The following is a 14,555-nucleotide window of genomic DNA, read 5'->3' on the forward strand; positions in this document are numbered from 1 at the left end:
TTAAATTTTAATGAGAAGAAGACAGAATTCATGTTGTTTCCACCTAATGGCACAATCAGGAACCACTGTATTGACCTTTCCTCTCTAGCCCCATTAGATAAACAAGTTGCCACTAATCTGGGAGTGAAAATGGACCCTTCCATGAAACTAAACAGCCATGTAAACTTGATTGTTAAATCCTGTTTTTTCCAATTGAGGCGACTGTCTAAATTGTAGCCCATACTGCCCCAAAGTAACCTTGAGACACTACATGCTTTCATAACATCCAGGATTGATTGCTGCAATGTGCTTCTTTTTGGAATCAGTCAGACCTCTATTACACGTAAAAACTTACTCAAAATGCTGCAGCCTGATTTTTAACTGGTTTAGGCAAAAGAGAGCAAATTTCTCCAGTTTTGGCTTCCCTTGACTGGTTCCCAGTTCACTTCCATATTCATTTTAAAATCATTCATATGTTTTTAAATCTCTAAACAGTTCTGCCCCCTCTTATCTCACTGATCTGCTGCAGCCATATGGCCCACAGCGATCTCTGAGTCAGCAGACCAGATGCTTTTACTGGTTCGAGGCACTTGTTTTAAGCTCGTAGGGGACAGGGCCTTCTCTGTTGCAGGTCCAAAGCTGTGGAATGACACCACTGCATGTCGGGCAGGCTCCCTCACTTACTGTTTAAGTCTCCTTTAAAAATTCCCTTTTATTCCCTGTCTTAAGTTTCGAACCTGTATGAGTTGATTTTAACTTCTCTGTATTTTATAATTTTAGTAATTTAGTTTCTTATCTTTACCTCTGTGGATCTATGTATTTTATGCTGTGCTTGTTTGTTTTTGCTGTACAGCACTTTGATTGGTCTTGTTGCTGTTTTTAAGTGCGTTATAAATAAAGTGGTATGGTAAAGGGATAATGTGTGCAGAACCAGGTATTTTGTGCCCCTGAGGAGTCATGTTATAGAAGTGGATTGTTGTTTCCAGGAATGAGTGATTTCATTACAGAAAAACAAAAAAAAAACAAAAGTCAATAGCTGGATATCAAATACTGTTAGCCCAAAGAGAAGCAGCTTTGTAAATCTTAACAGATGGTAAAGCCATAAATCTATAATGCATTGGTTATCATCTCAATATGACTTTATTGCAACACTTTTTCTTTGCTGTTTTCTGTTAACTATTCATTTTTGCTCAGAGCAGGCTTGATTTGATCAGCTCTTCATCCTCTCCCCTAATCTTGTTTTATTCACCCTGTCACCTGGCAACAAGCGTATGGATAATTTGCAGACATGCTTGTTTTACCACTTCTGGCTACATGAGGAAACACAGAGGATGGAGTCTAATCAGACATGGTGGTTGTCAGCTATAGATGCTTTAACTGTAACAAGACTGTGCTTCTCCCTAATGGATCAATTTTTTTCCTTCTACGAAGAGTCACAAAGTAATTAATAGCAGGTTGTTATACTAATATATGAGCCACTATAAAACAAATAATTAAGTCAATACATCGACAGAAAACAACACTTACAAACCTGCAATGACTGTTTTACTGGACACTTAGCAGCAGCAAAAACAGACTGTGAACATTCACATATCATCACATTTAATGCTGATAAAAAAGGAGCAGCTGCCTGGTCTGGCAGCTAAAGGGGTAATGGTGAAAAAGAGCTAATAAAGCAATGAGCAGAAGTTTAAGATTTAAAGAATATAGAGCATTTCACAAGGTTTAAAGATTTTTATTTGTAAAAACGTGACATTTTTGCAAAGAGTCAATGTATACCTTCTTTATTTCAACAATTTATATTTCAACTTCTAGTCCAAACCCTGACTAATGGCGATCCACTCATGTACAATTGGTGCATGGAGATGATCAGCTTGTTGGTTTCTGCTGGCTGCTTTTTCAGAACTGACTACAGGTTCTCATCGAGGTTAATATCTGGAAAGTTTGCTTGGAACAAGTCCAAAATATCAACTGCACAATCTTTGAACAACATTTAGTGCTTCAAGATACAGTGTTTCATCATGCTGGAAAATACACAGATCACCAAGTTGTGCCCAGATTGTTGGAAGACGTTGCTCTTGTAGGACCTTTTGATACTAATTTCCTAGGCAGTGGTCTTAGACATAATTATGAGTAATCCCTCCTTTATGAATCATATCAGATGTGTCACAGTTGGCATGACACAAAACCTGTCTGAATCTGGAAAATAATTCTTTAGATATAACTTTAACTGGTTCTTTTCCTCAGGTTCAGTTCTTGCATTGGAGGACAACTGCTCTAACCACTCAGCCACAGCTGCCCTGTGGACAGAAGCTTACCGTTTTTCTTGTCCCAACTTTAGTGTTAGGGTTAGCAAACTCAAACGATTTCACAACCACTTGTCAGTGTTGACCAAGCTGTACACTAATGGTAACATGTTTTTGTAGAGTGTCTTAGGAGGAAATGGTCCTGGAACTTGTAGAATGCCTTAAAGTCTTTGTCTCTGTAAATGTACTCCTCAGCTGGAAGTTCTTGATAATAAGGAAAAAATGTTCTTTCAGGTCCAATATTCTTGTAGCATTTCTCTTAAATGTGAAGTCAAGTTGAGACAAAGCATGTGTTTCTATGGAGGGCATTATTGTTGGGTGGCATGGTGACGCAGTTGGTAGAGCTGCTGCCTCTCAACGAGAAAGTCACCGGGGTTTGAATCAGCCGGGGGGCTATTCTGGGTGGAGTTTGCATGTTCTCTCCGTGCATGTGTGAGTTTTCTCCAGGTACTCCGGTTTCCTCCCACAGCCCAAAAACATGGCTGATTGGTAACTTTAAATTGTCCCTAGTGAGAGAGTGAATGGATATTTGTCTCTATGTGTCCCTGTGATGGACTGGAAACCAGTCCAGGGTGTTCTCCGCCTCTCACACAGTGACGGCTGGATATGGACACCAGTGACCCCAGTGATCTGAAAAGGAAGAAGCAGGTAAAAGATGATGGATGATGGTGTATTGTTCACACACACACACAAATTAAGCACACCTGGCTATCTTTTAACCCAGTCAGTCTTAATTAGATTGATAGAATGATTTCATCTGGACTCTTCCATAGTTTCACTTGTGCTTATAATATAACTACTGGTGATGGAAAATGGGGCTCTTTCTGGGATCTGGAGGTTTTTTCCCATCGTATTAAGAGCTCTCTTGTTCATCTTCTTGGTAAGCTAAGCGGAGCCAAATAATCAGAATCCCATAATGAATTGGAATTCCCATTCTTTGTGGGTACAATATAAACAATTACTCAAACATATCAAAATAATGTGGTGTCACCACACAAAAACTGAAGCTGTAATGTTAACCCCGTCTCTCACTAAACTTTAACTGATGGTAACTACCGGGTAGCTAAAACAGATACACTAAATCAGTAAATGGACGTTTTCATCATATCCTGAAACTGAGAATGTCACGTTTCTGCCCCTTCCTGCCTTAGTTCTCTCTTTCCCTGTTCTGTTTGCCTATCATCCATCCTTCAGCTCAAGCCACGCCTCCCTTGTTTTCTCCACAGCAATCAGCGCTCATCAGCTTCACCTGTTCACCTGCCTTTATAAGCTCCATGTCTACAATCCACCAGTGCCAGATTATCAGACTTTTCCAAGCAGTAGATGGAAGCAATCATGCTACTGCCTTGTTTGACTACCTGGTGCTGACCTCTTGCCTGCCTCTTGGTTTCCTTTCCTTTCCTTTCCTTTCCTTTCCTTTCCTTTCCTTCCTTGCTTATCGGTTTCCTTGCCTTGCTTATCCTTCGCCTGATTTGGATCTCTCTCTGACCATGATGGCGATTTTGCTCTTCCTCCTCAACTATGCCTCTTGCTTTGCACTTATAAGGATCTCTGACCACTTGTGTATGATCTCTGACTGTTCTACTGGACCTCGATTCTGGACTTGCCCCAATGCCTCACGCTGCACAGTTCTCTTGCTGCAGTTCAATCAGCTGATGTCATCGGATCCACCTGTCCCACGGATTCAGCTTTCTATCTGACTGAAGGTTAGGGACTGCCTTTATTCTCTTAAGAACCTTCAGTCAAAACAGTCATAAACATTCTGTCTCTGCAGATCTGAGTGACCCAGACCTCCACCAGAGATCCTGCCTTAACAAATCCTTTAAACCATTCCTGCATCTTGGTGCATTTCCTGAATCTAAAACCTGATTCATGTCAAAGCATGGAGATGAATAAAATTTGCAACTCTGTATGAAGTGCCAACAAGTGTGGCAGGATAGACAAACTATCTAAAACTGCAAGAATGTACTCCCAATGCTTTATTAGTGGTAATTTGTTTTTTCTTTAAATCTGACAAATCCTCAATCCTGTCAATTTTCTACTGATATGGTTGCGAACACGATTATTTGTGCTCATGAATCATGTTTTCATCAGGATCTTAAAGAGTCTATAATTTTGGTTGTAATGTGGAAAAAATTTAGAGAGAACAAAAGCCCAAATAAATACATTTAAATACACATTTCTGTTCCAGTTGTGTACGAAGAACAAACGGTTTACTTACCCCTGTCTGTGGTCAACATTGTTGGTTTTTACAGCTTTCATCCAACCCCTACTGCTTTGGTTAAACATGTTCAAAGACATGACTGCACACCATTCCTGCTGTTTTGCACTTTTCTTGTGAATTAAATAATTCATTGTTGAAGTAAGCGAGTCCAACTACAAACTTTGACTTTGTCCGCCTTTAGATCGATCACACTAACAGCGTTTTTAATATTTTCATACTCTTTCCACAACACTGTATCTAAAGGTCTTTTAGCATTGGAAGAAGTCACATCTGATGAACATTTAGGGGAGAAATAAAAGCCTTACTCTTGTATTGCTGCGCACAGGTAATGCTGGTTACAGGTATCCTCCTAGCGTGGTGGTTTTCTGGTAGGACTAGTTTCCGGTACGGTCTAATGGGAACTATGTATTTGTCGCCAACACTTGCAATCCAGTAAGATGCCAGACGTATTGCTACGCTAATTTTAGACCATTACCACCTTCAGCAGGAACCAGGTTACTGAAGCAGCCATGTTCTACTTTTGATACCAGAGTCTGCACTAACAGTCTAGATCTTTTAAGTTCTGTCGCTTCCCGCAGAGTTATCAAACCATATAATCTGCATGTAGCAGATTTTTGATTTTAGCAAGAGCAAGATCTTGTTTCTTTTACACTGAGGTGCAAGACTTGTCGATGTTTGAGTTTCCATAGTAAACTTCTAGAAATTTAATACAAGACCTATATGAGATGCTGTCTATAGCAAAACACTGCATCCAAGTTTGTTCCCCTCTCTGTATTCACACACTGCCATATAGCTTAAAATGTTTATTTGGCTTCTCCCTCCTTCAGGGCTCCCCACTAACTCGCACGAAGACTTCACAATTGTTTTATGCCCCATCTCCTTCCTTAGATGACCAGACCATCGAGCTGCCACAGCCCTCGTCTGGACTAGAGGGTTGCCATAGGGTGCCAGGAGGAGCAGATGGTGGGGGTCAAGGGCATTGCTCAAGGGCCCAGAGTAGGGCAAATGAGGGTGGAGGGAGGTGTGGGTGTTTCACCTTTCCCACCACATTTTGATGTCAGTCTGAGAAATTGAACCTGCGACCTTTCAATCACAGGCCCACCTTTTTTAACCGCTGTTCCACCACTCTCTAGCCTAAAGTTTGATAGCCTATAAATGTTTTAAACATTAAAATAATTTTTATACTGCTATTTTCATAAAACCATTTCTATGACTTATTTTCTTAGTATTTGTGTGCAAATGTCAGTCATCTTGCCCCTAATCCTGTTTCAGTCCGTTTGATAAATAGACTGATGGTTTAAAAAAAAAATAATAATAATAATAATAATAAAAAAAAAATAGAATTGCTGTTTAAACAAAAAATATCTGGCTTTTATATTTAATAAACACAAGAAAAGCCTCGCTTTGATTGTGTTTTGGTGCTGATGGACTCCAGCTGGCTGGCTGATTGCAGCGCGCGTGTGTGCGCGTGAGGACTCCTTCCACCAGCATCATCACCATCCAGCTCTGAGGAGGAGAGGAGGGGCGGGGCTCTGAGGAGGAGGGGCGGGGCTCTACCAGCTGGCCATATTGTACAGCAGCGTCTCCCAAATCGTCTGCGTCACATCTTAAACTCACACAGCAAAGCTGGGAGGATAAAGAGGGAAAGACTCCGCTTCACAACGCGTCTCGGCCGAGCTGGTGAGTGTGTAAACATCATAAATTATATATTTTTATGATCACATCGATGCACGGGTCCCTTTATGTCCGAGCCTGTCCGGTTTCTTTGTGGCCCACAAAGCGCCTGATATTAATATATTTCGTTCCCGTTTTTCTCCTGTTCAAACCCACATTTCATCACGAATATTTCCCCAGATGTGTTCTGTTTTTCTGCCTTTTTATGAATGAGTAATGCGCGCTTGCTTTCCGCGCAGGGAAAATGGTTAAACTGGGGAATAATTTCACGGAGAAACCCGCCGGGAAGGTGGTTTCTGAGGACGGGTTTGACACCATCCCTCTCATAACTCCTCTAGATGCCAGCCAGCTGCAGTTCCCCCCACCTGACAAGGTACAGTCCTTGTAATTTTATTGTTTTCAGTGAATAAAAGCATAAGCATGAATTTAATTACAGTCCATTCTCATTCGTGCATGTTTCTCACCAGGTCGTGGTGAAGACCAAGGCAGATTATGATGGCGAGAACAAGAAGGGGAAGCTACGATCCCCCAAAATTGCTGAGTTCTCCATCAGCATCATTGAAGGTGTATCTGAGAGACTCAAGGTAAGGCGACTGCCGGCTTCTTTAGCATTTCTCTCCCTCCCCCACTTGCAGATGTCTAGAGCTGTCCCTCTGCAGCTCAGGACATCTGTTGGTCCATTTTGATATTACCTCATCCTCGAGGTTTCTTCGCTCGGATCTCCTTCGTGTCCATCTGTAATGATTCACTTAACCCCTGCCCTGAAACCCGTTCAGCTGCTGCCATGGTGATGGCCTCCACTTCTATCCCGCCTCCCCTTCCTGTTCACACACTTGTAAAAATGTGAGGTTTTGTCAAAGAAAGCATCACAAGTTGCAGTTTGAAGCGCCTTGAGTACAGCCCCATGAATTTGGGTTTTGCATGCAGAGTTCACGGCTCTTCCTTTTTGTAGTCGTAATCAACAGATGTATCTTTGAGGAGCGTCGCGCTTCTGTTCTGCAGCTTTATTTCTGCGACATCTGAAAGGCAGAGAGACGCGTCGCTGCCTGAAAGAACAGAGCATTTGTGCTTTGAAATTCTGCAGGCAGACATTTCATTGCAGATGCTCTCTTTTATTTATTTTTTTATTTTTTTTAAAGCTCCTGTTTTGTTCATTTAGCGCTGTGTAAACGCTCCAGGATTCAGTCGCATCATCAGCACTTAGAAAACCTGGACTCAGGCTTGAAGCATCTCCTGATTTGTCGCATATCTTCAGTTGAAGGAAATAATTTACCGGCAATAATGTATTTGGTATCTACACGACAAATGGTATAGTTTAAATGTTGGATGTAATGAGACGGTTCCGTCACCTGTTACTTAGAAACGCCAGCAGCTGTTGTGCAACTCTCCTGAGAGCTGAGTTCAGCCTTACAGATGGTCACACAAGACATTCAGTGATCAAGTTGGCGCAAGATTTAGAAGCTCCGATTGGCTCTTACTGTCTCAGCTTTATGTGCGTTAGTTCACTCTCCTATTGATGTTTGCACTTTAAGCACAACACCCCACATTTAATCTTTATCACAAGAAACTAAACGGCTGCAAGAGGAATGAAAAGGCGTTCAAGCTGCTCATGGAGCTTTAAAAAAACGTAACATCAGTTCAAACGCTTCGTTTTACACCTCTGGATTCAAGAAGGAAGACTGTTCTTTAATAGTAAAGGTGTTTTAGTTAGTCATGAGAACATGTGTCACCAATTGAAACAAACAATCTCTAGGATTTGTTGATTGAAATGTTTAAGGTAAAATATGTGCAAATTATAATCGGAATAACTAAATTATTAAACTAAATCTTCAATCATCCATTTCTTTCAACCTTTATTCATACAGGTTAGCCTCATTGAGTCACGAGGACTCCTTTTTACAAGAGAGACCTGATTTAAACAAAAATGAGGCACACACAACAATAATCGTATAAAATGAAAAGCAAAAAAAATGTGATTATAAAATTAAACAAACAAGCTACATTTATAAAACAATGTAGAATACTAAAAACAGGAATGTTGCATTGATTTTTGCAATGAACTTAGCAGCTGGTTTAAAATCCCTTTTTAGAGAGGTCAAAGTCAACATCATCAGATCTTTTTGTAAGGCGTTCCAGGAGCAGAGTTAGAGAAGGCCATTTTACCATACCATACCAATTTATTTATAGAGCACTTAAAACAGCAACAAGGCCAACCAAAGTGCTGTACAAAAGAACCAAACATGCACAGCAGACAGGAAAACATAAAATAGAAATACAGATACAAATAGGAGCAGCATTTTGTTAAATTTGGTCTGCACTGAGGGGACGCTGCAGGTAATTATGTCTTGAGTGCACGCTGTCAAGACTTAATTACCTGCAGCGTCCCATTCAAGTGATGAACTTGCTTTTGGGCCAGACACTGAACCTTTTGTATTGTCTCTGTTTAATGGTAATTTTAATGTTTGTGTGATGAACCCATGAAGGCTCGATGAGTCGACAGACTATAAAGAACCTCTTACTAACCCTAGTCACAGTAGAAGGCATTTTGTGTGCCGGAGTCTGTAAGGTTCTGCTCTCTCTTCCGTCCGGAGATGATTTGAGATTTAACTGACCCAGAAGTTGAGTCTTGTGCTCATGAAGTTACTGTCGTCTTTAGGTGACCTTGCTGGTGATCTGTGCCCTGGCTTTCCTGGTCTGTGTGGTGTTTCTGGTGGTCTACAAGATCTACCAGTATGAGCAGCCATGTCCTGACAGCTTTGTTTACATGGTAAACACGTCATATATTTGTCATTAATGTGTTGACACCACTGGAATTAACTCTGAATCAGTTTGTCTCGATCCTTTTTCCAGAATCCTGTTTACTCTTTGTTTGTCATTTCACTCGCCTTGTGCAGAAATGTTAATCGTTTTGTGTTATCCTCTTTTTGTGGAGCAGCAGGGACGCTGCATGCCTGCTGGGTTGTATGGAAACTACCCCCCTCAGGGCCCCGGGGGCCGTGGGCGTCTCTTTACTTTCATCAACCACTACAACATCGCCAAGCAGACAATCACTCGGTCGGTATCGCCATGGGTGACCATCATGTCTGAGGAGAAGGTAACCCAGCAAGAGACGGAGACGGCCCAGAAACTGGCCTAACCTACCTGGGATCAGGAAATGGCCTCCAAAGCTGTGGAAGAATAATTAATAATATGGTTGTGCCATTCAGGCAAACGTCGAGTCCCGTCGCTTTTTTGTGGGTGAGAAAAAACAAAAGCAAACAAAAAAACCCGTAACAAAAGTCAACTTCTCTTGCCTGAGGTGCTATGCTGCCCTGTTGATGTAGTTTGGTCAGCTGATGTGTACAGTAGCTGGAAATCTGTGAATACTTTGAACGTGTTCTCAGCGAGGCTCAGTTTGGTGGAATCACGAGTTGTTCGAACCTATTTATTTACGCGACAAAATCAAGTGGCAAATGTGTAGAAAAAGCCACAGAATCACAGTCTTTGTACATACACACACATGAACAAGCTCACTTTAGTGAAACGACTCACCGCGTCTGCGTTGCTTGTTTTACCACACATGCACGCGTGACGCTGATAGGGGGTTTGCTCCGATTTTAGATTTCATGAGGTCTGATTAAAGCATGTCAAGACCTTTTTTTTGATTAGTAAATTTTCACTTGGAGCAACAAAATTAGTATTTGCCTCCCTAGTTCATGTAAGACATTCTAATGTTGACATTGAGACTTGACCTGGAGGAATTGTACCAGCGTGTAAAAATATTTTTGAACTGTGTAAAGTCAGCTCATATGCACTTATTGATTGTTTCCATTAATTATGGACAAATGCTTATTTTTCATGGTATAACTTAATGCTGCTGTAATGAATGTTTTGGCTAGTGAATACACTGTAGTGCACTGATTTGTCACCACAGATGGCTGGTAGCAGTCGTTGCTTATTTTAGTCCGTAGTGCAACAATCGACTAGTTGCTTGCCCTGTTTTATTTCCCTCCATGTATTTGTCACTTAACCTAAACTGGTCCAGTGTATGTTCATTTTTCAATGTAATGATTACCATTAAAGTGCGTTTGCTAAATAAAATGTCAAACTGAAATAAAGAGCTCACATTCCAAATTGTTGCCAAAATCTATTTTTTATTTTATATTGTCCATTGCCAGGAACGGTGTCTTGTCAGCAAAATATCTCATGAACCAATAGATGGATGTTAGGGTGCAGGTTGGCTCATTGACTCAGTGCAGTGTGAATGTGAACCGCACCAGCTGAAATGTAAACAAATGTTCTGAATTTTGGTTTCCAATCGAACCGGGTCTACCAGACTATCCGGTGTGAAAATGACCTTAAACTTGAGTACGAATTAGATGGAAATGTACAAGTAATTAACATTTGGTGTCACCTTGCTTCAAGATGGCTGCCACAGCTTTTAAGTTTAGCAAACACATTGAGCTCAAGCTTGATTTGGTGGTAGCTGAGATTCATACACAACCTAAACCCTAACAAATTGAGGTTTAACACTTTCGCAAGCAATGTAGTGGACAATATGGGTCAATGCTAGTTAAGTGTGAAGATTTGTGTTGCTAAAATAAATACAGTTAACAGGTCGAGTTTGAGTTTTATCACAAAAATACTCTAAAATATCACCAGAATTAAAAATAATTACCAGTTTAGCATCAAAAAGTTAACAGCCAATTCTCTTCAATGACATGCAGATCTCCCTGTGACTGCATATGTAAGACACAGCCACTTTTAATATGAAATACAATTCTAAATTAAAAACAATTGTGTGTAAGCACAGTTCTGTTTTGAGATTTCAATTTAGGAAAACTACATTTTATTGTGCAGTATGACCCAAGAATCTGGCGGTACGGTGAGATTTGTTTGACAATGGGTTTTTAAAACTAATTTTGCTCTTTTTCTCTCTTTACTTTGCAAATGGATGCAGTCACTCTCCTAGTGGTAGAAAAGTCCATTCACAGAATAAATGGCAAAACTGGATACAGGGCTTCATATAACGCTTGTCTACAGAAGCACACTTGGATGAAAGCTCCTCTGAAAACGCTGAAGAATAACAGATCAGTGCAGGGACGAACAAAATGTAGTTTCCATTTGAAGACAATATTCACACAGAACAAGGCGTCCAGAGACTGTAGCAGTGTTGTCATCGTGTCTTTTAGAGACGATACGTCCCAGTTTCAGTTTCCTTTTGTTCAGGTCTTTGTGAGTTGTGTTAGCTGTCATACCAATCCAGAAAGAGGAGCGAGAAAGAGCACATGACGAGGAAGAAGAGGATCCATACTCTGAAGCCTGCATTGTTTTTGATGGCCTTGTAAGACACAAACATCAAAAGTTAGATTTCCTTTCTAATCAACCTAAACCAAATGCAGATAGTTTATCCTGTATGTCATACCTCTCGTATATCCTCATTGCCATCCTTGACATTCTCCGTTGCACCCACAACCAGCTCGTGAATATTATCAATCTCGCTTTCCTGTCACAGGAAGTGGAATGAACAAGTTTATGTCCAAACGCTTCAGTCTCGAAACTGTTAAAGGGACAGGATGGCAGAAACGGAAAGAGTGGAACTCACTTGTTGTAAGACTTTCTCAGCAAAGATCTCCTGAAGCCGTGAAATCTCCACCACTTTCCCTTCGATTTGCCTGGTAAGTGTAAAAATTAAATGTTTCTCCAAAGATGTCTTTATTTTAACATTCACAACACTTAGTCATTGAACTCCTATGAAGAGTAGAAGATCTTACCTCACTTCATCCACCAGGCTGTTCATTTCACTGACCAACCGCTTGTTTTCCTGTTCAAACTACACAAAAGCACACTTTAATCTCTTGATAGTCCAGGCTTAATATCCAGCAAATTCTAGTCATATGTTCAACATAAATAAAACTTTCAAACTTCCCCATTATCCGAAAAGCAAACATTTCTATGGCTTTAGCCTCTAAGGTCTGTAGGCAGCTTCTTTCATTCTTTTCCAGCTGTTCCCTCTTCAGGGGTCTCCACAGCGAGTCATCCTCCATTTCACTCTGTCCTCTGTCCTCACTCCAGCTACCTCCATGTCCTCTCTACCTGCATCCATACATCTCCTGTCTTGTTCCTGGCAGCTGCATTTCTAACATCCTTCTACCAATATACCCACTGTCCCTCCTCTGGACATGTCCAAACCACTGTCCCTCCTCTGGTCATGTCCAAACCATCTCAGTCCGGTCTCTCTAACTTTATCTCCCAGTTGTTCAACCTGTGCTGTACCTCTGATGATCTCATTCTAATCTTACCCATCCTTGTCACTCCTAAGGAGAAGCTCAACATCTCCATTTCTGCCACTTCCAGTTCTTTCTCCTGTCTTTTTGTCCATGCCACTGTCTCTAGACCATACAAAATACCCGGTATCACCACTCGCTTGTAAACTTTTTCTTTGACCTTTGCTGACACCATTTTTTGCAAATCACTCCTGAAACTTTTCTCCATCCAGTCCATCCTGCATGGACTCTCTTTTTCACCTCTTTACCACATTCTCTGTTTTCTGGGACAGTGGACCCAAAGTACTTGAAGTCCTGCACCTTTGTGACCTCTGCTCCTTGTAGCCTCACTGTTCCACCTGCCTCCCTCCAATTCATCCTCTGTCTTACTATGGCTGACTTTTGTTCCTCTTTTTCCAAGTGTGTAGTACTTAAACATCTCTAAATTTCTTTCCAACTGTATGTCCAGTGTCATCTGTAAACATCATAGTCCACGGGGATTCCTGCCTGACCTCATCTGTTAGTCGGTCCATCACAGCAAACAAGAAGGGGCTCAGAGCCGATCCTTGATTTAATCCCATCTCCACCTTGAAGCTATCTGTCACTCCTACAGCACATCTCACCACTGTCCTGAGGTCCTCACATGTCCTGTACCAGTCTAACATACAGTGCATCCAGAAAATATTCACAGCACTTCACTTTTTTTCACATTTTATGTTACAGCCTTATTCCAGATTGTATTAATCTCTTTCCTGAAAATTCTACACACAATACTCCATTATGTTGTTTTCAACCAGTTTGACAAGACTGTCAACAAGGAAGAGGGCCGGCAATGGAGGAGGGGGCGTACCAAAGAGACCATCTTATCACAAGCAGAACTGGTTTGTTCCACTTTGGAGTAAGCTGTTGGGGGAGGAATCAGTTTTGTTGTGTTTCCTTGACTGATGAAGCCTTCTGGATCGAAGGCAAAATGTTTCAGCACAAAAAAAAAAAGAAACTGTCCAGATGACCTGACGGAAAAATGTTGGAATACCCCATTATGATTACGTGAAAAGATGTTTTGAGATTTTTGCAGATTTATTAAAAATAGAAAACTAAGAAGTCACATTTACGCAAGTATTCACAGCCTTTGCCATGAAGCTCATATTGATCTCAGATGCAAACTGCTTCCAGTGATCATCCATGAGATGTTTCTAGAACTTAAATGGAGTCCACCTGTGGTAAATTCAGTTGACTGGACTTGATTTGGAAAGACACACCTGTCTATAGAAGGTCCCACAGCTGACAGTGCACGTCAGAGCACAAACACCAAGCATGAAGTCAAAGGAAGTGTCTGTAGACCTCCGAGTCAGGATTGTGTTGAGGCACAGATCTGGGGAAGGATACAGAAACATTTCTTCTGCTCTCAAGGTCCCAGTGAGCACAGTGGCCTCCATCATGGAAGAAGTTTGGAACCACCAGGACTCTTCTAGAGCTGGCCGGCCGTCTCAACTGAGCGACTGAGGGAGAAGGGTCTTAGTCAGGGAGGTGACCAAGAACCTGATAGTTACTCTGTCAGAGCTCCAGCGTTCCTCTGTGGAGAGAGGAGAACCTTCCAGAAGGACAACCATCTCTGCAGAAATCCACCAGTCAGGCTGTATGGCAGAGTGTCCAGATGAAAGGCATTTCTTAATAAAAATCACATGGCAGCACATCTGGAGTTTGACAAAAGGAACCTGCCTGAAGGACTCTCAGACCACGAGAAACAAAATTCTTTGGTCTGACGAGACAAAGATTGAACTCTGTGGTGTGAATACCAGACGTCATGTTTGGAGGAAACCAGGCACCGCTCATCACCAGAACAGTACCATCCCTACAGCGAAGCATGGTGGTGGCAGCATCATGCTATGGGGATGTTTTTCAGCAGCAGGCACTGGCAGACTAGTTAGGATAGAGGGAAAGATGACTGCAGCAATGTACAGAGACATCCTGGATGAAAACCTGCTCCAGAGCTTTCATGACCTCAGACTGGTTCATTTTTCAGCAGGACAGCAACACAAAGCACATGGCCAAGATCTCAAAGGAGGGGCTTCAGAACCACTCTGAATGTCCTGGAGGGGCCAAGATCTCAAAGGAGGGGCTTCAGGA

General features: G+C 41.6%; 2 protein-coding genes across 2 annotated transcripts in view; one reads left to right on the forward strand and one right to left on the reverse strand.

The window, feature by feature from the left end:
* Positions 1–6,055: 6,055 nt before the first annotated feature.
* LOC119411688 (neuronal vesicle trafficking-associated protein 1) lies at positions 6,056–10,296 on the forward strand. Its single transcript, XM_037678598.1, has 5 exons — positions 6,056–6,189; positions 6,423–6,556; positions 6,651–6,767; positions 8,840–8,950; positions 9,119–10,296. The coding sequence occupies exons 2-5, from the start codon at positions 6,428–6,430 to the stop codon at positions 9,317–9,319; spliced, it is 558 nt and encodes a 185-aa protein (XP_037534526.1). The 5' UTR covers positions 6,056–6,189; positions 6,423–6,427; the 3' UTR covers positions 9,320–10,296.
* Positions 10,297–11,020: 724 nt separating this feature from the next.
* The window catches only part of stx18 (syntaxin 18), a 25,538-nt gene continuing 22,003 nt past the window's right edge, over positions 11,021–14,555 (reverse strand). The window contains exons 8-11 of the mRNA XM_037678597.1: positions 11,937–11,995; positions 11,768–11,837; positions 11,588–11,668; positions 11,021–11,503 (exon numbers count right to left, since the gene is read on the reverse strand). Coding sequence (XP_037534525.1) covers positions 11,408–11,503; positions 11,588–11,668; positions 11,768–11,837; positions 11,937–11,995 — 306 coding nt within the window. The 3' untranslated portion in view covers positions 11,021–11,407. The remainder of the gene's footprint in view (positions 11,504–11,587; positions 11,669–11,767; positions 11,838–11,936; positions 11,996–14,555) is intronic.

This window comes from Nematolebias whitei, chromosome 7 (assembly GCF_014905685.2).
Source record: "Nematolebias whitei isolate Nwh7 chromosome 7, NemWhi1, whole genome shotgun sequence".
Lineage (NCBI taxonomy): Eukaryota > Metazoa > Chordata > Actinopteri > Cyprinodontiformes > Rivulidae > Nematolebias > Nematolebias whitei.

Excerpts from the sequence above, each read along its gene's own strand:
- LOC119411688 (XM_037678598.1), top strand. The coding sequence starts at position 6,428 with ATGGTTAAACTGGGGAATAATTTCACGGAGAAACCCGCCGGGAAGGTG. Across the intron at positions 6,557-6,650 it reads AGTTCCCCCCACCTGACAAG|GTCGTGGTGAAGACCAAGGC; the intron begins GTACAGTCCTTG and ends GTTTCTCACCAG. Across the intron at positions 8,951-9,118 it reads CTGACAGCTTTGTTTACATG|CAGGGACGCTGCATGCCTGC; the intron begins GTAAACACGTCA and ends TTTGTGGAGCAG.